General features: G+C 36.6%; 2 protein-coding genes across 10 annotated transcripts in view; both read right to left on the bottom strand.

Moving 5' to 3' along the window:
- The window catches only part of LOC134475111 (ATP-dependent RNA helicase DDX3Y-like), a 69,873-nt gene extending 58,992 nt beyond the window's left edge, over positions 1-10,881 (bottom strand). Inside the window, exon 1 of the mRNA XM_063244506.1 lies at positions 10,794-10,881. The gene's annotated coding sequence lies outside the window, so the exon portion shown is untranslated. The remainder of the gene's footprint in view (positions 1-10,793) is intronic.
- LOC134475109 (probable ubiquitin carboxyl-terminal hydrolase FAF-X) overlaps positions 1-22,559 on the bottom strand; it is a 185,172-nt gene that overhangs the window by 20,648 nt on the left and 141,965 nt on the right. For 6 of the 9 annotated variants that reach the window (XM_063244488.1, XM_063244480.1, XM_063244485.1 and 3 more), the window contains 4 exons: positions 12,046-12,202; positions 11,703-11,915; positions 10,794-10,886; positions 7,122-8,748 (listed from right to left, as the gene is read on the bottom strand). In XM_063244488.1, the coding sequence (XP_063100558.1) occupies positions 8,611-8,748; positions 10,794-10,886; positions 11,703-11,915; positions 12,046-12,202 (601 nt within the window). In that variant the 3' untranslated portion in view covers positions 7,122-8,610. Of the gene's footprint in view, positions 1-7,121; positions 8,749-10,793; positions 10,887-11,702; positions 11,916-12,045; positions 12,203-22,559 lie in introns of those variants that run through there. The other 3 variants (XR_010046058.1, XM_063244487.1, XM_063244486.1) reach the window with 2 other exon arrangements.

The raw sequence follows: 22,559 nt of genomic DNA, 5'->3' as shown, positions 1-22,559 counted from the left end.
CTCCTTACTATGACTTGGGGAGTCAAGTTTGTTTGTTTGACCTCCATTGCGTGCGCATTTGGGGAGTCAAGTTTCCAAGTTTGCTCCCATTTGATGCAAGATGTCACCAAAATTTTGTCTTAGCTTTCCTATACTTTCATCTTCTTTCTGTCCCTGATTCATCTGTTACTAAGAATCCTTGCAATTTAAGCTGGACCTAATATGTAAGTCAGCCATGTTTTTAGAGTTTTTTTTGTTATCAGCTGATTAACTGAGTTAACTAAATTAGATTTTGGTGGGGGGGCTAGTTGGGTTACTCTATTGAAAAGCATGCTCTTCCTTAGGCTAAACTACAGCTAGCAAAAATTGTTTATTTTAAAACCTCTGGGGCAGGTCTGCGATCAATAGGCAGAACAGTGGCCACCTGGGAATTTTAACCAGTTTCTGATTGCAAAATTGACCTACTACAGGCTCTATATTCCTTTGGGTGATTCTTTGTGTGGCAGACTTCTGCTATCTTGCCTTTGTCCGTGAGGCAGGATTCTGCCATCTTGTCTTTGTGAGACAAGCTTCTAGTATCTTATCTTTGTCTGTGTGGCACGCCCCTGCCATTTTGTCTTTGGTTGCTTCTCTGCACCCCTTGTCTCACATGTCTATTATTATGGGCCAAACAGCTTCCTGCCCTTTGCCACCCATGCAACTCATTCTTTTTATTTTACCAGGGATCGAACTCACGACTGTGTGCTTGCAAGGCAGGTGTTTATGCCGCTGAGCTATGCCCCAGTTTATGCCCCAGCCCCTTTGCAAGTCATTCTTAATCATTTTAAGAATTTTAGGGATCAAGTTGCCAGATATGGAGATCCTGTCTACCCTATAAAGCAGAGAAACTTTCTGTGAACTCAAATGGCCTTATTTTGGTATTGGGTGCCCTTCACAGGGAACTTTTAACTTACGAGTCTCTCAACAGGTCTGTCAAGTCATTTTTGGACTCCCTCAGAAGCCAGCCACGCCTCCTGATCAAGTGGTCTGATACAGCACTGTCATCCTTTGGTCAACTTGGGATGACTGCCAACAGCTTTTGCAGACTCTCTTCATATCTGAGGTGGCATGCCAATCTGTCCTCGACACTAACAGGGAACCCACTTCGGATCCAACGAGGCTTGACCTGACCACTAAGACCCCAACACAGATGGAGCTAAGGAAGCTGTCGATCAGTACCGTCAGATTCTTATGGCATTCTGAGGTGCCGGTGCCATCAGAAAGCCGACCAATTTATTAAAAGTAATTAAGGTAACTCAATTGGCTCTGAGCCTCTATCAGCTTTCCTTGAGCACCTCCTAGGGCCTATCATATCTATACACCTATAGACGGTGAGGCACCAGAGAAGATGAGCTATTAATATAGCATTCATCTCTCAATTGGCCACTGATATTAAATGAAAATTGCAAAAATTATAGGGTTTTGAAGGGATGATGCTAGGTCAGTTGATAGAGATAGACCAAAAGGTTTTTAACAACAGGGAAGACCAACAAGAGAAAAAAAATTAACAAAGATCTTGGTTGTATTAGCAAAAGGATGTACTCAAGGCAAAAAGGGAAAACACCAGCTAACAAAGACCGTGCTAGACAAGAATCAATGAGCATATTGCAAAGAATTGGGCCACTGGAAAAAGGATTGTCCAAAGTTAAAGGCCAAATTGGTGAAAGGGGAAACCAACTCTCCTGTCTTATTGGAAAGAGATTGACAATTTCAGGGTTCATCCACTCCCCACAAGCCCCAGCTAACCTTAACTATGAAGGGGCAACCCATAGATTTCCTGGTCAATACTGGACTTTGCTGAGCTGGCACAACCCCTCACTGCAAGTGGGAGACCCCTTCTGAACCACCTGTTTGGACTCAGAGGGAAAGCCAAGCATTCCAAAAACTAAAATTGACCCTTGCCCAAGTTCCAGGGTTGGCCTTCCCAGATTTGACCTTCTGCTGTACATTGCAGAATAGCATGGGATAGCAAAGGGGATACTGACTCAGATGTTGGGACGGACCATGGCACCGCCAGTTTGTTTATCTCTCAAAAAGGCTGGACCCAGTCTCTTTGAGGGGACTGAATTGCCTTCAAACCATTGCCTTGATAATAAAAGAGGCAAGTAAATTAGCTTTTGGACATAAACTCCAAGTTGTGGCTCCTCATGAAATTGAAACCCTCCTCAGAGTTTCACCTCCTCCCCACCTGACAGATGTCTCTCAAACATGAGGATTGTACAATACCACATCCTTTTGCTTAACTCTGATCTTATTGAATTCAAGGGGACTACTGTCTTAAACCCAGCAATCCCACTGCCAGATGATGATCCACAGGTACCCATCCATGAATGCTTGGACTTGCTCTGTACCACTGCCAGTCTTTGTCAAGACCTTACTGATCTTTTAGAAAACTCGGATGTTGAATATCTCACCAGTGGTAGCAGCTTCCTTTTTAGAGGTAAACAGGTGGCAGGGGTAACTGTAACCATTCTAATTTGGGCCCAACCCCTGGATCAAGGCACCTCCACTCAAAGGGCCGAACTCATTGCTCTCATGGAGGCCCTAAAGTTGGCTAAGGATCTAAGGGTAACTATCTATGCGGATAGTAGTTACGCATCTGCTACAGTTCACGTAGATGGGGCAATCTACTAAGACAGGGGAACTCCTAACCTCTACTGGCTCAAAGATTAAGAATGCTCCTTTTATCCTGAACTTGTTAGCCGATTTCTGGCTTCTCCAAATCTGTAATAGTGGTGCACTACAGGGGCCACCAAGGGGGAAAAGATCCAATCTTGACAGGTCAGCCTATGGCCCATTTGCTGCCAGTTTTGCCACTCCCTTGTTTGCCCCAATTGGTGTATTCCACGTCAAATCAAGAGCTAGTTAGACAACTGAGAGCAAAACAAGAGCCCCTCAAAATTGGTTTCAATTGCTAGACAAAGGAATTTTAATACCTGTTCTCTTAGGAAGAGACTTGATTCTTCAAATCCACCAGGCCTCACATCTAGAAGGCTCAAAACTGGCCGAGTTTCTTTGGAATAGTTACTTCATTCCTAAGCTAACTCAATTAACAAAGGAAGTCAGTCAAAGATGCCCACAATGTCTACAAGTAAATACCAAAGTCACCATTATCTCAGAGGAAATTCAATACCAGGGAACTTTTCCAGAAGAACACTGGAAATTGACTTCATGGACGAGAGAAAGCTAGAATTACATGGACATCAATATTTGTGGTTTTGGTTGATACTTTCACAGGTTGGACTGAGGGATATGCAATAAAGACTGAATCTGCCTCAATTGTTGTCAAAAACCTTTTCTATGAAATAATTCCTAGATTTGGCCTTTCCTTATCTCTGGGATCCAATGGTCTGGCTTTCATAGCTTCCATCACTAATAAAGTTGCTCAGTTACTACAGATTGATTGGAAATTTCACTGTGCCTAACATTCCCAAAGTTCAGGTCACACTGAAAGAATAAACTGGAACTCTAAAAGAGATGCTTAGCAAATTGATTTTAAAATCTGACGAAAACTGAGTGACCCCTTCCTTTTGCCCTCGTGTGTGCATTGTACTCCATATATAAATAACCCCTTTTGAGGCAGTCTCTGAGAGACCGCCATCTCTTGTCCCCCGCCTTGATAGTACTCATTTGGCAGAGGCTTAATTAAACCACAGTTTAATTAAGTCCCTACAGGCTCTTCAACTTGTGCTGACCTCCAACCGCCAACTCTTCTGAGACCACCAAGCCAAATCTTTGCCCATACCAGTATCTCCACTTGTTGCTAATCCAGGAGATCAAGTCCTATTTAAGCACTGTTCCTGCAACTTGTCTCTTGAACCTTGCTGGATTGGACCATAAACCATTGTCCTCAGCACCTCAGCATCTCAAAGTAGCAGGAAAACTTACCTGGCTACATCACTCACACATCAAGGTCCTCCCTCCAGATACCCAGGATACATATAAGTGGACTGTTACTTAGACTGAACACCCTCTAAGACTCAAACTGTCAAAATATTCTTGATAATGATGGTTTTTCTCTTGCTTGTTGGGAAATGGCTGCTTTGTCTCTTGAACATGAGACATCCTTACCTTAAAATATTCGAGGTAAAAAAAACTTGTGTCAGATCTGCTGCTTATAACCTTGATTCTAGACCCTATGCAAACTTATGGTCTGACTCTACTGTAGTAACTAATGTCTGTTACCCACCAAGTGAATACCTGTAAGCCCCTACAGGATCTTGGTTTGCTTGTACTTCAGGTTTAACTCCCTTGTATCATGCTTGATATATTTACTAGGCATATAAACTAGGTATTATTGCACATGTATTTCCCCAAGTTTACTAGTATTCTGGCACTAGTGGAAGAAAACACTTAAATTTAGAATCTGACTTCTTTAGGACAAGCTCGAGCAGTCCCTGTTACTACAAGTTTTATGAGACTAGATCTCTCTGAAGCCACAGCATTGGGAGCTAAAGCTTAATAATTGGTGATCAAACTACCAAGAACTAAGTACCCTAATAGACAAAGGTTTGGCAACACTAAAACATTCTGTATCCAAATTAGAAGAATCCCTAGGGTCTCTAGGACAGAAATGGTTCTCTAAAACCGTAAAGGCCTAGACCTATTGTTCATAAAAAAGGTGGTTTATGTGTAGCCTTAGGAGAGGCTTGCTATTTCTATGCCTATCACTCTGAAGTCATACAAGATTACATAAACAACTTAAAAAAGAGACTCCATGAGTGAGAGCAGCATGGACAAACTGACCGGAATTTCAAAATCTGTTCTCACTATCCCCTTGGCTGACTACCCTGCACTCTGCTCTAATAGGACCAATAGTTTTCTTTTTACCTCCCATAACCATCATGCCATACATTATAAAATGCCTTCTAAACCACATCCAGGACCAACTTCAAGCCGTTAAAATATTCATACTTAGTCAAGAAAGATATAACTAGTTACCTACACATGATTATGCAACAGTCAAAGATTTGCCTCAGTGACCAAAAGCAGTGGGGAATGTTATAAGCTAAAAAACCCAAAATGTGCCATTCTCTTCTATAAAACTTGTGTAATTGTAAGTTAACTTGCAACTTGGTAACATACCCACCATGTAACCAACCTTGCCTCTCTGGTTCCTTTTATAGGGACAAACCGATCATAATACTTTGACATCTCCCCTTGTGGCATTCCAGTCATAAAGTATCTCCTTGCAGTTCCTAATTCAGGAGCACAATTCCCTGGTTGCTCTTCTGGGACAGTGTTGCTGCTGAGCTCAGCTAATAAAGCACTGCTTTTCAATTTTTAGACTCAGTCATTTTTCTGTCCATAACAAATAGCATCATAATACTAACTTAAAAATATGCAAGTCTGTATGACTAATAAAGAAGATAGATAAACCCAGAAAAGATATAAAAAACTAGGGTGAAAATCTTAGAAAAACCTAGCAAGAGGCACTGTGACAGTCCATTGGTGACTAAGTTTACTGTTACTTTTGTGAATGCTTACAATTATCTCAATCAGGAGGCTGAGACAGAATTTGAAACCAGACTGTGCAATATAGTTCAAAGACTGTCTGAACTACATAGCAAGACTTTGTCTCAAAAATAAATAAATAAATAAATAAATATTTTTTAAAATGAAAAAAAAAAAAAAAATGAAACCTAAGACGAGCATGAGCAGTATGCACCAAAACTCTAAAAGCGGAATTTTGTATCCTCATTTACCTGGATCCCATACCAGCAGGTAAACACTTTTATGTTCATTTTTGGTTTTAAAACCAACATTCAAGTCAGCCTGGTGGCACACACCTATAATCTTAGCACTTGGGAGGCTGAGGTGGGACTACTGTGTCTTATGACCAGCCTGAGTTATGAAGTGAGCTCAGGGAAAGCCTTAATTGCAATGAGACCCTGTTGTTTAAAAAAAAAGGCCCAAACCTTCCTCTTTTCCTCACAGTCTCAACCTTTACAAGAGTTTCTGATCATCCTTTTAAATGCCCATGTTTAGGGTTTTTTGTTTTTGTTTTTGTTTCCAAATTATGGTTAATACCCTGGCCGTATAAATGCAAAATTGAGCTAATAAAAAACAGCTGCTCGTAAGTTATACCCTGTGAAAATCTGTGACAATTTACAGTATAAACTGAAATAAAGTATGTTGATATCGATCACTGAACCACCACCAGAACCTGTACATTTGTATACTGTGGTGAGCATTCCATGAGAATACTACAGAAATGCAAAAATGAGCTAAATCTAAGCATATTCCTTTATACTCTCTAAAGCACAATATACCAAGTATTATCTATAGTAGAGGGACTGCATATGAGTATAGGCAGATGGTCAATATAACTGAACATAACCAGATTACAGTGCAACAGTTTCAGGTTATAAATGGGGTGCAGAATGCATTCTGTAATTCATGAACAACACCCAAAATAACTATAAAAGTAGTTTCGCATGGTTATGAACACCTATAATTTGAGTACTCTTGAGACCTGAAGTAGAACTGCAAGTGAGATCACAGCCCATGCAACTTAGTAAATTGACATAATCTTTTCTCAGAGTAAAAAAGCAAGAAAAGACTCAGAGTTTATTTCCCAGTACTGCAAAATCAACCAATCAATCAAGCAACCAACCAACCAACTAAACAACCAACAAAGCAACACCCCTCAAAATACAACACAAAACAAAAATCACAATAAAAGACTGGAACAAAAGATACTGTACTATATTGGACCAATAATTTAAGTGATTTGCATTTCTTTAGACTAAAGAACATACTTTATGGACTAGTATGTAACAAGTAGAAATAAATCATATCAAATAGATATATGTTAGAGTGTTAAAGAATGGACCCCTGAAATAAATGCTTTAGTATTCAATAATTTGATGACTTTATACTTACTACAAGTCTGATTGATTACACTAGAAAATTTTTTTCAATGTTAATGTCTTAATTTTCTTTTTCTAAATCTTCAGTAAGACCAACAACAAAATCTTCAAATGCATAAAACTTGATGTCTAAAATGCTGAATTCATGTCATGACAAGAAAAACTTTTAATGTATGGGTCTGTAAGAACATAATATAGTAATAAAGAACAAAAACACACCACATGACAAAATATCTTCTTAAATTCTATTTATGAATTCAGTAAAATAATTGCTACAAAAACAAAACAGCAAAATATTTAAATAGTGTAGGATGTGAAGTATCTGTTCGCAGGAATATTGAGTTTTTACACAGCTTCCAAAATATTACATATATTCAAAAACTATCAGTTGTCCTTTAAATACAGTAGTAAGGGTTTCCTGGAATTTTTACAAAAACGTTGAATCTAAAATGATACCTTAGAATTACATTCAGCTTTGAAATCGTAAATCTATCAATTAGAATTTTGAAATAATGGAAAAAGAATTAGGGCAATTCTTGCTTTCAGAGAAAACTCTAAAAATTCATCCAGTCATGCTATTTCAAAGTATAGATTCTGGTGATATCCATTTAAATGAACTCAGTAAAAGTTTTAGAAGTTTTAATTAACAAATTCTAAGAAAAATTAAACAAAGTATACCAAATACAGATTTGTTTTAGGTTTTATACATTTTTGGCATAGGAAAATTTTACGTATTTTTTTTGTACTGGAAATTGAACTCAGGACCTTAGGTATGCAAAGGCAGGGCTGTGCTACTAAGCCATATATCCCTCCCCTACAAAAATGTTTTAATATTTTAAAATTCCTATTACTAACACTTTGATATTCTTTATTTCCTGAAGATAGAACTATCAATCATGAAGCATAAAAAATTTAAAATGTGCAACTAGAAACACCTTGTCATATTTCTCTCCATATCTTACGTATAAGGAATAAAAATTTTGAGCAATATAGTTATCATTTTGGGATACTACTATTATACAGGTAATTCTGCCCTTCGGTAATAGGTACCAGGCATGAAACCATGTTAAATACTTCTAAGTATAGATTTGAATTAATCAAATATCAGAATAAAAAATAATAAAAATATCTATAAAAGGTTGTATCTCTAAATTTCTACATCAACAATGCAATTTAAAGGTCACCTGTTTACATATTTAATAACAACAGTAAACTATTGATGTAATTGACTTGGATAGGTTCTCTAATATTTCTTTTTATTTACTGGGAATAATACAATTGATCTGCCAGGAAGCAGGCAATATTATTAAATATAGCGGATGTTAGTAAGACAATTAACTGTAATGTTATTATAGACTTCTGATTTTTCAAAACAAAAAGTTTCTTACTTAAGAATAAACAGTGAAGGGCTAAAGATATAGCTCAGCAACATAAACACGTACCTGGCAAGTGCAAGGTCCTGAGTTCAATTTCTGATAATCATTCCAAAAAAAGAATAAACAGAAAAAACATGTCCACCTTTTCCATTTATATATTATCAGAAGTTTATTACAAAATTTTATACATTTTGTGACTTTCTTTTACTCACAGTGGATTTCTACAAATGAGACAGTGAATAATATACTCTTACTTCCATGTTGCTTTGTAAGTTTTTCTAGTTTTAAATACAGAAGAAGTTTGAATCCAATGCATAGGCTTTTGCCAGTTAGCTATGTGCAGTTCACTGATTCTTTATTTGAGGTGAGGGTACTTCTTCACTGCCTTTGTAATTTTCTTGTACTTGTTGGCCACTTTTTTCAAGGCTGTTCAAGTAACGTGTTGCTGAACCTATATATGGCTGTTCAGGTACATGATTACTCTGAGAGGATGAAATAGATCTACAAGTCAAACTTTTTGTATATTACCCTTACAATTTTAAATCACAGGGCTGGGGATATAGTTCAGTACTGAGTTTGAATCCTGATACCCAAACAAACAGATAAACCAACCAAGCAAAACAAAAAATGTTGGTTCTGAAGACTGAACCTATGTAGCCTTTGCAATATATTATACTGTTATTCATTTTTAAACTTTGAGATGGGTTTCATAAATAGAAGATCTACCCAATTTAGCCTTTAACTCATGAACCTCCATGCATAGCCCTGGGTTTAGTCCTCACAAGACTGGAGGAAAAAAACTTACAAAAATTTATTCCTATATCATAGGTCAACATGTATTATATGAGAAATAATATAATATATAATTAATTTTACCTTTACAGAAAAAATGTTTAGGAGTTTTTTCTTTTAAATCACCATTTACTATGCTAACACAAACAGGTATTTAGTTTTCAACCACTTGCATCAGCATTAGTTGGAAACTTATCAGAAATAATAATTCTTTTTTGGGAAGGGAAGTGGATAAGCCAGGATTTTGTTAATTCAAAATTTTGTTAATTCAGGCTGGTTTTAAATTTCTATGAGACCAGCTTCACACCTGTGTAATCTAGCATTGGGGTTTAGGCAAGGTTCAGGCTGCAAAAATCTAGGCCACTCTGAACTACACAAGACCCTGTCACAAAACAAAACAAAACAAAACATAAAACATTCCCAGTTGGCCCTAAAACTTTTGATCCTCTTGCGTCACTTTCCCTGCGCTACAATAATCATAGGAGTATGCTATCCAGGTTGGTTAGAAATGTACTCTTTTTTTGGAGGAGGGGGTTAATGCCAACTGCTAAACTTTCTGGGCTAGGCTTTAATTTGTCATTCCTCTGCCTCAACCTGCTAGAGTCCTAGGATTATAAACATGAACAACCACGTCCAGTTTGCAATACAAATTCTTAGATATACCCATGGGTTTAATCAGAAAGGTTGGGTTATGAGATCAAGCAAATTCTGTTCTGAATTAGTCATAATTCTGGCACGTTACAATAATTTTTACAGAACTCCTTCCTACCCAATACCAATTTAAATTCTTTTTTTTTTTTTTTTTTGTCTTTTTCCTTTTTACCGGTACCGGGAATCGAACTCATGACTGCCTGCTTGCAAGGCAGGCACTTATGCGGCTGAGCTAAATCCCCAGCCCCCCAATTTAAATTCTTAAAATGTCTTCATTTCATCGGGGCATGGTGGTTCACACCTGTATATCCAGCACTCGGGAGGCTGAGGCAGGAAGACCATTGCGAGTTCGAGACCAGCCTGGGCTACAAAGTTGAGTTCAAGCCCAGTGTGAACCGCATAGAGATATCTTCTCTCAAAAAAAAAAAAAAAAAAAAGTCTTCATTTGTACACATGCAGACACACATTTATTTTTATTTTTAGAGATAGAGTCTCATTGTGCAGTTCACATTGGGCTTGAACTTATGGGGTTTCTCCTGTCCAAAACAAGTGCTGGGATTACAAAGAAGCACCACCACACTTGGCTCTGCATTTATATTTTCTCTCTGTTGTTTTCCTTTAAAGTACCTACTGAAAATAAATCTCTGATGTTTAAAAAGCATTTTACTGCTACTGAATCTCTGGACTAAGTAATCAAGATTTATGTTAATTTTATTAACTATGGCTTCCAGCATTAGGTTGTCTACTGGATAAAGAAAATATCATAGGGTTAGATAATACTGCATTATGATTCCATTTTAACTACTCTTCTGATCACCTTTCAAAACCATTCTTTTTTCTTTTCTTTTTTTTTTTTTTTTTGGTCTTTTTTCATTTTTATGGGTACCAGGGATCGAACTCACGACCGCCTGCTTGCAAGACAGGTGCTTATGCCGCTGAGTTAAACCCCCAGCCCCCAAAACCATTCTTGATAACTTAGTGCGTATGGTCATATATGTCTCAAATGCTTACAGTAAAAAAAATGCCTTTATAAGAAGGCATAAAAATTGGTTTCAGTGACAAAAATGAAAACAACTGCATTTACCTGTTGAAACTGAGATCCAGGTGAATGATACAGTGATACAATTTCTAGTGGAGATGACTCATCTTCATCTGGGGCATCTTGGCCATCTGAATCCTATTTAAAATTTGAACAGATTGAGAATGTGATTATGACAGTAAATTCAAATTTATTTCTAATCTCATCAGTTTTTTTTTATTGTTGTTGAGGCAGAGTTTCATAAAATAGTTTTACAATATAAACTGGCTTCAAACTTAATCCTTCTGTCTCAATTTCTTTTGAGTGTTGGGATTTATGGGTGTGTACCACCACACTAACTTAATCTAAATTAAAAAAATTTTTTTTAAATTCACAAACTCAAATGTGGCAGCAAACTACATACTGAATTCAAGGCCACGCCAAACTACATGATGAAATGATCTCAAAAACGGGGGTGAGGGCAGCTGGTGATTTAGCTCAACGGTATAAGAGCCTGCCTGGCAAGTGTAAAGTCATGAGTTTAATCTCTAGGACCAGGAGGAAAAAAAAAAAAATTGACATTTAATCTTTCCATTTTCAAATGATACAGTACTTTACTGAAAGAAAACCTTGAGTACTTTTTTTTAATAGTAGGACCATGTGCAACTAGAATGTGCAGGACATTTTAGTTTCTAGGTAAGGCTGGATTAGAACTTGAGATGCTGATGCTTCAGCCTCCCAGAATGCTGGAATTACAGCTGTACCACCAAAGCAGCTCAGATATATGATTTTTTATAAAACTTCGTGTAAGGCTTTTAAAAAATAAATTACATGGTCAACTTAAGAGCAAACTAATCAATGTTAACTCACAAAGCAAGCAAAACTATTTTTTTTTGAAAAATAATCACTAATACATAAAAACTGGTTTATAAAATAATGTATTTCTACCTGCTGTCATTAGATTTTTTTTTTTACCTCTTCTGGACAGAGTTCACATGCTTTTGCAAGTGTCATCCTAGCACTGTGTGATCTTTCTAAGAAATAACCATTTGATGTTTCATTGCTTTGTGCTGGAGGAGACCAGTTATCATAAGAGTACTGAGAATTGCCAGCGTATGATCGACTTTCAAGTTCACCTCCAAGCCATTCCAGAGCCCAGGTCCACTTTCTCTTAAGATCACCATTACCCTTTAAAAGAAAATAGAACTATGTTAAAAAAAAAAATTAAGAATTTTCAGTGTTAGCTTAAAATGACAACTCCCAAATTTTTGTTATTTACTTTTAAAATTCTGACCCAACATTCTGTAAGATCTCTCACCTGCAAGATTTCATAAGCAACAGGACAACTGTTAAAAAGAGCAACCATACATTTTATACATTGATATGCTCTTTTTTGATAGTGATTCTTAGAGTGCTGGATTGTATCAAAAAGCCCATCTTGGTCATCTGGAATTCCTTTAAGAACATTATGAATTCTAAAAAAAAAGAGAGAACCAGAAACAATTTATAATATTTAAAAGAAACTAACATTCAAGTGCCTCTTGTGTGTCACCCTATATATTCTTATAATCACTTTCTGAAATAGGCAGCATTAGTAAACTTCATTACAAAATGAGAAAAAAGTTACACAGGTTAAATATCTCACAAAACATTTAAAAATGTAAGAGAAGGAGCTGGCTTATACTCTAATTTAAAGATCTGACCTTCTGTCAAATTATTAATTCAAAGGAATTTTGCTAACTGAGGTGGTGGCACATGCTGTAGTTACAGCTACTCGGGAGGCTGGCAGGAGGACTGAAAATTTGGGGCCATCTTGATACTTACTGAAACTCTATCATAAAAATTTAAAAAGAAAAAAGGAACAAGGATATATAGGTGTATACAAAGGCCCTGGGTTCAGCTCTTACTACCTCACATGCACAGATGTACACACAGAGGCACAAAACCAAAAATCAATAAAGATAGATTTTTCTATATTAAAGTTAAGTGCCGGGTAGAGGATTTAGCTCAGTGGTGTAAGTGCCCAACTGGCAAGCACTAGTTCATGAGTTCACCCCTGGTATAAAAACAAAACAGCAGCAGTAAAAAACAAACAAAAAAGTTAAATGCCTTCTTAAAACTCACCATGTTCCTTTTCTTCAAGGCTACTTTAGGTGGAGATAATGGAATAATTTTCTCACAGTTGGTTAATTTTTTGTTTAAGATTTCTTTTTAGAATGCACAGTTAGGAATTAAGTAGCCAAAAGATAAAAATAGTGAAAGCAGTAAAAAATTAACTTGAATTCTAACAGTAACAATATATTTATGATAGGTATATACTTTCATTAACAAAACCACAATCTGGATGACTTATTAATGAAAAAATTTTACATCATATACTAAAATAGTCCCATTATATTCTAACCCAAAACATAAGTTTTTTTTCCATGGGAAACTAATTTAAGTCTATTTGAAAATTGGAATTATTTAGAGTTTAACTACTTCTGACAAAAAATAATGTGTTTATGAACAGACTGTCTCACTCAGTTTCATGTTTCTGGAAATACCAAGTGCTTTATAAAATATTTGTTGAATATAGTTACTGAATAACTTAAATTTTAGATAAAATATTTAATGCAATACTTTACTGATAACTTGTGCATAAAAGTCCACTATTCTTTATGCTAATTCAACACTATTTTTTAAATTTTAAAATGGAAAGAGAATAAAAACAATACAGAATTTCAAAGCAAAACGGATTTTCACTGATTAATATATTGCACATGATCTTTAATTTTGGCATTTTGAAAACATGGAGTGGAGACAGAACTCAGGGCTGCATGCATGTTAGGCAAGAGCTCCATCACTAGCTAATTCAAACATCATCATTTAGTTGGATAAAACAATGACAAGATGGGATTAAAGCAAATATCTGAAGTTTTATAAACAAAAGCAAGTAAGTTTCAATAAAACAAAAACATAATTTTAAAAAACATCTAAATCTAAGTGTTGAAATATTATGGAAAATAATTTCAAAAATGAAGTTTAAGATTCAAAAAAAATTTTTGTCGTATCTATGAGCTGCTGATCAAAGACATGTTTTTACAATCTATATGGGACACTGCATGACTATATTATCATTGCTTCATAATTTGCAGTGACCTAGGGTATCCTTGAACTTTATGGTCCTCTTGCTTCAGTGTTCTAAATGTGGAATTATAGTGTAAGAATGGGAATCATGTAAGTGTGGTGGCATAAATCTATATTCTAGCATTCAAGAGGTTGAGGCAGGAGGATCATCATGAATTCAAGACCAGTCTGAACTACTTAGCAAGACATTGTTTCAAATAGAGGGCCAATGTAATTTTTACTTTTATTTATCCCATTTAAATTTTTATGATGTTTGAGGAGAAAAATGGCAAGCGTGGTGCGTGCCAGGAACTCTTCTTCTCCAGGACAAAGTGCTGAGATTCTTGAAAACAATAACCTACTGAGGAACCAAAGCATTTAAGAGTAGAGGGCACATAGGAACAACAAGAGAACTGACAAAAAAAACCAAAACAAAACAAAAAAAAAAAACACAAAGCATTGCTACTGAAGAAGCTACCAATAGCAGAGACCAACAAGTAGGAAGGCAGAGAAAAAAAACTCTGTAGCTCACTGAGCAATGGAGACCTGACTTGTGTCAAAAAAAGCCTAGGCAATCAGAGACAGTGATGAGAACACAAGACACTTTTCTGAGATTCCCCACAACTGAGTCTGCAGGAAGCTAGACTGATGTCTAACAGAGCGCGCAGGTGGAGGTTGCCACGTCATTTCAAAGGGCTTGGGGCTTGAACTTCAGCAGCAGAACAAGGACAGGTTCAATTCACTACAAGTGTCTAGGGAAGGGTGTTACCAGTTACAGTCCATTGCTGACAGGTGGACAGTAGGATAGGGGAATTGAAGTAGGAGCCAAGACCACCCAGACTTCTTTCTGGTGGTCACCAATTGCTACTCTTAGTTTTTGCTATGAAAAACTACATGTGACCCGCTTTTGTCTGCAGTGGAAAAGTGGGACTTCCATAGCCTTATAACCAACACTTGAGAGGTGTTAGTAGAGGGGACCAAGATCAGCCCTGCAATAGCTTCAATTCCTACGGTAAATTTAATAGTGTTACTCAATACAGATTCTGGTTCTGACTATGGAAACAACACAGAACTGGAGTCACTAGAGAAATATGTTTTGTTTTGTTTTCTTTTTTTCAGGGAGGGTGTTGTTTAGGTTTTGACTTTTACTTTTTTTTGGTATGTCTGTCTTAGTTCTCTCTTTTCTTTCTTTTTCTCTGGTATTTTCATGTCAAAAGTAGGGGTTGGGGGTTTAGCTTAGTGGCTTAAGCATCTGCTTGGCAATAGAAGGTCATGAGTTCAATCCCCAGTACCCTCCCATAAAAGGGGAGGGGAATAATTCAGAGTTGAGTAAGAACTCAAGATACAAGATTAATATAACTGTATTTTTATGTCTAAAGTATTTTTGGCTCACTTAAGATACTGTTTTATTTTCTCTTTCATTCATTCTCCCCTGTTTTCTTTTCTACTTTCCCAAATTGGGTGATCATCTTTGTCCTTCAGCCCTGCTTTTACTATGTTTCTCTTTTGTTATCACTCTGATTTGTACCCTATCTCTCTTTTTTTCTCTTTCCCCACAGGATAAAACACTACCAAAAAAATTCACTACATACAAATTTCTGGTTTATGCTGAATGCTTATTCCTATGGTTAGGTCTTGTTCCTATGCATACCAATTTAGTACTTACCACAGTTTGTCAGTTTGTAGTTGCACTACATTACTGCCAGTTGTACTACATAAGCCAGAATAACACACATGTTATGCTTAATTATTCACTCTTGAATGACAATACTGTGATAGTCTGAAGGCCTAACCTTTCCCATAATCCAGTGCCAAAGGACTGGGGTACTGAGACAAATAGCAACTTGTGACCACTAACAAAATAGGAAAATAAGGCCTTGAGAAAGACACAAAGATCAATAGTCAGATACAGCATGGAGCTATCTGGGAGGAACAGACCTTTCCTAGGAAATCTTAAAAACCAGTAATAAAGTACCTAGCATAAGAAAATATGCAAGCAAACACCCCCCCCCAAAAAAAAAACAAAAAAGAAAAAATACAGAAAATAAAAAGACTAACAGAAAAGCAGCCCAGTAGGACTTTGAGTCCAATAGGGTAAATCCAGAAGATAAAGGAAATCAGAGGCCACTTATCTGAATTTTCTGAAATGACCACAGAAATGGGAAACAAAAAACAAACAAACAAAAACCCTATAAAGCTATAACAGAAATCAGAATAGAATCAATTTCTCATTTCAGATAAATAAAAAGGAAAATGATGACTTTAATGAAGAACTTTCTCAGCAAATCTATAGATAGATAAAAACAGAGGAACACAAGAAAATGATGGAAACCATGAAAGCCCAATATAAAAACAAATGAAATCCATGAAACACACTAAAACAAATACACAGGAAATTAAAAATTTCACTGAAAATTTGCAAAATCCAACGAATAAAAGTGAAAACAATACCAAACTTACAACACAGGATCAAGGTTAGTGATTACAAAAAGAAAAATTTCTTTTTGTAATCACTTTCAGGGTCCCCCAACAAGGGACCCTGAAAAAACAACCCAACAGCTGCAAGATGATGCCAAGAAGAACATTAAGACTGACTGAACTCAGTGGAAAAAGCTGGAGTCAGCACAGCCAACATAAAAGATTTATTCACAGAACTAATAGGAACAACCTTGCCAAGCATGAAAAAAGAAGCTGACATATAGGTACCTAAAGCATTCAGAACTCCAATTAATTATGACCAAAGCAATCTATACCAAGGCAAATAATACTCAAGATTCTAGAAATTCAGCACAAGAACAGAGCATCAAAAGCTGTTAGAGAAAACACACCATTGACCTTTAAAGGAAAGCCCATCAGAATCACGGCAGTCTTCTCAACATAAACCACTAAGTCAAGGTAAGCTTGAGGGCCCCAAATCCTTAAAGAAAGTAACTTTCAAGCCAGACAGATGTATTCTGTAAAACTATATTTCAAAAATTGTTTTTTAAATTTTAAAGAGAGTAAAATTAAACAGAACAAAACAGATCATAAGGAAACAATTTTAAGAAACACAGATTTCAAAGCAAGACCACTGGAGATCTTCACTGTCTATCATACTGTCTCTCGTTTTCTTTCATATAGTTATCCACATCTTCACATACAGTGAATACATATTGAACAATAGTACTAAACTAATCAGAACAGGATGATGAAGGCATTTTAGGTCTTCAAGACCAGACAATCGGGAAGTCAATAATGGCTGCCATAATGTTTCTCATTCTCTTTGAAATAGCTGTCCGTATCTTTACGTATGTTGAAATTAAAATTGGAGACTAGACTAATATCACTATGAATAGTGAATAATAGTATTGCTAGATTTTATATCATAATGCTACAGAATTAGTACTGGGTATCTTAGTTTCTTCTTCAGAGTATCTATCTGTTCATTACATTGTGCATTATATAATATGTTCTCATAAACTGTTTAGAAATTCTACACATGCATGAATCTCTGCATCTATACCTATCCTTTCTGAGAAAAAACAGATCAAAACAAGACAACAAAACAAATTCCTAGAAAAACATGAAATGAAGAAGACATGTAAAACAACAATACTAGGTGATCTACAGTAGTTACTATGCTGTTTCTTTTTATTTTCTATAGAATTGTCTACATCATCAGGTATAACATAATTGAACATGGCATTACATAGTAATTTTAATAAAAACACAACATTGGAGACATTATAGGACTTCAAAATCAGTTAATAAACCAGAATGGGTATCTTATTGCATCTTGTCATCTTCAGAGTAGTTACCTCTACTCTTAAATTTGATACTGTCAAGCACACCAAATTCAACTAAAATCAGTAAAGACAAAACAGCGGTCTAACAAACCAGATTCAAATAAGATCAGTCATAGTAAGACAATTGTAAGTAATACAGGGCTTCAGTTTAAGTTATTAGGAAATTAAGAAGAGTTACCATAGTATATCCTGCTATTTTGGGGATAGCTGTCTGTGCCCTCAAATTGAGTATAAGTAGACAGACTGGAACAGAATAAAATCAAACGAAACAGAGCGATAAGACTAATATGGCTTTTAAATCCTGATACACTATGAACAATGTCCCCTGCCTTCCTTTTTTAGACAATTCTGTCCCTTTCCCTTTCTCAGAGCACTTTGTATATTTTGGGTCCCACTAACTCCTTTGTTTTTAGATTAGGGGGGCAACCCGTTATCCATCTAAGTGGTGCTGAACCTTTTTACCCCTGAGCTTGGTCTTGTACAGCATTCCTTTACCTGCTAAAGCCTCAAGGTTTGCCTTCTTTATAACTGAGTAGTTCTCCACTACACAAAAGTGTCATAACCTTCCAATCTATCTGCGGCTGCTGGATGAGTCGTCCCTATGTCTCTCTGGTTCCCTGACACATAGAGCATTGTTTTCTCATCTTTGACTTTCGGTTTATGAACCCTCTTTCAGGGAGTTGAGTATATTTCCTATTCAGAACATCTCAATGGACCCTATCTCCAGATCTACTCTACCTGTGTTTTTGTTAGTGTATCAAGGCCATCTGTATTAGAGATTATAGCTAACCTTTTCTGCCTCATCTCTGCTATTCTATTTTTCTGCTATTATTTGTCCACTTTTCTACTTCATTTCACTGTGTACTCTGTTCATTAAGGCCTCTCTGCCACTGTTGCTGGAATCCTGGCATTTTTTGTTTCCTTTGTCTCTAGAATGTCCTTCAGTATTTTTCATAGGGTTGGATTGATGGTCACCAACTCCCACACTTCCTCTTCGTCATGGAAACATCTTACTTCTCTATTAATTTTGAGAGAGTTTTTCAGGGTATATCTATCTGGGTTGGAGGTTATTTTCTTTCAGGGCTTGGACAAGTTCACTCCAACCTTTTCTTGATTTGAGTGTTAAGAAGTCTGTGATTTTTTCTTGTGATTTTAATGCATTTTCCTTTAGAGGTAATGTTTCTTTTTTCTGATCACTTTTAATATTCTATTCTTGTGGTGAATTTCTGGGATCTTGATCTGTTTTGGTTGTAGTTGGCTGGAGTTCTGTATGCCTCATTTATCTGGCTATCATTTCCTTTTTCTATGTTTGGGAACTTTTCCTTAATTATTTCTGTGAATAGCCTTTGTAATTCATTTGTGTTTCCTCCTGCTTCTTTGCTCACATTTTTCATTCTTAAATTATAGATCCTCTTGTCATCTTCTACCTTTGTATTGTTATTTCCTGGTTTCTTGTTATTTTTATGACTTCTTTTCTTTCATGATCACACATTGCAAATCTATCTTCACATTTTGAAAGTCTAGCTTTAGTTTCTATAAAGGAATTTTGCCAGCTTTCAATGGAGTTTTTAATTTCTTGGAAATCTCTCTAGATGTCTCATATATTCTAGATTTGGTTTATATTCTTCACCAAAGATTTCTCTTCTTTTTCTGGGTTCCCCCATTCTTTCAACTGTGTCTTCTTAAGACAGGCCTAGCCTTTTTTTTATTAATCTTTTTATATCTTGCCTCACTTGGGTTAGAATTTCAGTTTTAAATTCGTCTGTGAAGTCACAAAGGTATTTCTTTATGTCAGCTGACACTGCGGCTGATAGCGTACATTTGCTGTCCTGGATCTCTTCTCTATTTACCTCTCCTGGACTTATTTTCTCCGGGTCAGTGGCTGGAGGCTTTTTCTTATTTCTCTTATCATGTTTCTGGTTTTTTTCTGACAGGTGTATGGTGGAGGTCTCAGGCCTTTTCTGTATTGCTTACGGCTTTTCTGAAGTGTGCTGGCTGGGGGCTTGCTGCCTTCTCCAGTTTACTGTTATCTGAGGTACACGCAGGGATGATGTGGGCTTCTGAGTCAGTCAACTGGCGAGGGCTTTCAGCATATTAGTCTGTGCTGTGCAGTCACAGGTTCAGGACATACTTGTCCCTGCTTATTGGGTCTCAACCAGGGGCGTGACCCAGCCCAAGCAGATCCCACCAGTCCTCTTTGGGTCAGGGGTGGCTGACTGCGGCTCCAGGTTCAGGCCCGTCCTGCCCAACGGTAGTATATTCTTCAAGGGGCCACAACCATCGGGACCCAATTTCCAGCATTCTCTGTGAATTAATGCAGCTCTCCATGTGGGTCCATTCTATGCTGTGCCGCATCCTCCGCCAAGGGCCCTGGACTCACCAACTCCTAATTTCGGTGGCAGCGACTTCAGTACAACCATCAATCATCGGACTCCATGGCATGCCCAGCAGAGCGTGGAAACAGTCCCAGTAAGCATGTCTGGTTTTAGGCTTTAATCCACATTTTTCCTTCCTTTCTTACTTTTCCTTTTTCCTCAGTTTCTTCCTGGGTCATGAGAATGCCTCTCCTTTCATCTGGTCTTCTCCATGTTGTTAAATTCTAGCGTCTGAGTTATTTTTCTTAGAGAGGCTCTCTACCTTGCTACCTACCAAGCCACCATCTTCAGATCTCTAGGTAGCTTTCAAAATCAATGAAGAAATAACATATTCTATGACAAGCAATAACTGAAGCAATTCACAACCATAAAACCAATTCTAAAAATAGTTTTGAAAGATATTCTAAAAAGAGGAAACAAAAACCAAAATTCTAATAATGTCAATAGAAAAAAGTAATTACCAATAGGGCAAGCAATTAAACAGAGGGGAAAGATAGGAAACCATCAGTAGAAAAGAACTTAACAAGGATAAGCACATATATAACAATTATGACAATCAGTCTCTATTCTATTGCCAGACAATTTCAAGCCAAAAACTAAGTCAAAAGAGACAACATCACTACATGTTATGAGAAAACCCAAGAACAGATAATAATCAAGAATATATGGATCAAATACTGGTACATTCAATTACATAAGATGAATACTTACATATATGAAACATTATAATAAGCACTAATACATTTGTAATGGAGGAGGTTAATAGCTCACTATCTCAAACAGATAAACTAGACCAAAAAAATAGTAACAAGGAAGCATCTGAATTAAATAAAACCTTTGGGGATGACAATGTGCAATGTATGTACCACTCCATCCTCTGATTAAGGTGTTTTGAAATTTAGTTTTAGTTTTTTTTCCTGCTTCTTTCTTTCTGTCCTTGAAATAAAATAAAAGCGAGGCATGGGGAGGTAATTAAATAAAATCCGTGACTCAGAATATATATTCTCCACTGCACATGGGAAGTTCTTCAAAACAGACCACATGCTAGCTCATAGAACTTGCTCAGGTGAATGCAGAAGAAATTATCTCATGTATATTATTTGACTACACACAATGCAACTGAAATCAATGTTAAAAGGAACTACAAAATAAACACATAGAAGTTAAGCAACATTCTCCTGATCAACTAAGGAATCACAGAAGAAATTAAGAAATAAACAGTATCTACAATTCAGTGATAATACCAAAATAACATGCAAAGAGTAATGGGACACAATGAAAGCAGTCCCAAGACGGAAATTTATAGTCATGAATTCTCATATCAGGAAAACAAAGCAAGCTCAAATAAAATTTTGAACCTCCAACTTTTAGCAAAAAAGTCAAATCCAAAGCTTGTACATGGGGGAAATTGAAGGAACTGAGACTAAGGAAACGGTACAAAGAATTAATGCATTAAAGAGTTGGTTCTTTGAAAGAGTAAATAAAACTCATAAATCTTTTTTTAAAAACTCATGAATCTTAAACAACTCATTGAATAGATGAAAGTATCAAATTCATGCAATTAATATGAAAAAGGAGAAATCACAAAGGATCCTGTAGAAATGTAGTTCATCAATACATAATTTGAGAACCTGTATTCTATGAAAGCAAAGAAAAACAGACAGATTCTTAGATATATATGAAGTACCAAAGTAAAAATTCAAAATCAACAAATTATCAGTCAATATAATTGAAAATTAATTTAAAAATTAACAGGAAAAAAAAAGTTCGGGCCCTGATGCATTAGCTGCTGAGTTCTAGAAGGAATTTAGCAAAGAACAAATGCCACTAACACTGAAACTTAAAAGAAATTAAAGGGAAGCAGAACTTAGAGTCATTTGTAGAAGTGAGCATTACTCTGATACTAAAACCAGAGAAGGACCTTCCCAAATAAGAACTACAGCCCAATCATGCTAACCCTAAGTAACATACATGCAAAAATCTGCAAAAAGATGCAGAATGGAATAAATTATCAAGAGTATGCTCCATGACCAAGTAGGATGTTTTTCAGGAATGTGAAGATGATGCAACACACACAAAGCAACAAAGGTAACATACCATATCAACAGAACCAAAGACAGGAATCATGATCATCTCTGCAAATGCAGAAAAAGCATTTGACAAAGTTAAATACAGATTCTTGATTACAAACCTATACAGAAAATTGGAGTAGATGGCCTTTTCCTCAATGTGATAAAAGCCAACTAGGATAATCTGCCAACACCAACTTAATGTTGGTATGTGAAAAACTGAAAGCTATGAGCCAGGTGTGGCAGCTCACACCTGTAATACCAGCACTCGGGAGGCTGAGGCAGGAGGATGATTGCGAGTCCGAGACCAGCCTGAACTGCACAGCCTATACTACAAAGTGAACTCAAGGCCAGCCTGAACTGCACAGCAAGACACTGTCTCAAAAGAAAAGAAAAACAAGAGAAGAGAGGAGAGAAGAGGAGAGGAGAGGGGAAGGTGGGAGGGGAGGGGAGAGGAGAGGAGAGGAGAGGAGAGGAGAGGGGAGGGGAGGGGAG

This window comes from Cavia porcellus, unplaced genomic scaffold (genome assembly GCF_034190915.1).
Source record: "Cavia porcellus strain 051 isolate PalLab524CR breed Dunkin Hartley unplaced genomic scaffold, mCavPor4.1 scaffold_61, whole genome shotgun sequence".
Taxonomy (NCBI): domain Eukaryota; kingdom Metazoa; phylum Chordata; class Mammalia; order Rodentia; family Caviidae; genus Cavia; species Cavia porcellus.
Note: the sequence above shows the minus strand (reverse complement) of the source record. Positions and strands in the feature narration are given on the sequence as shown.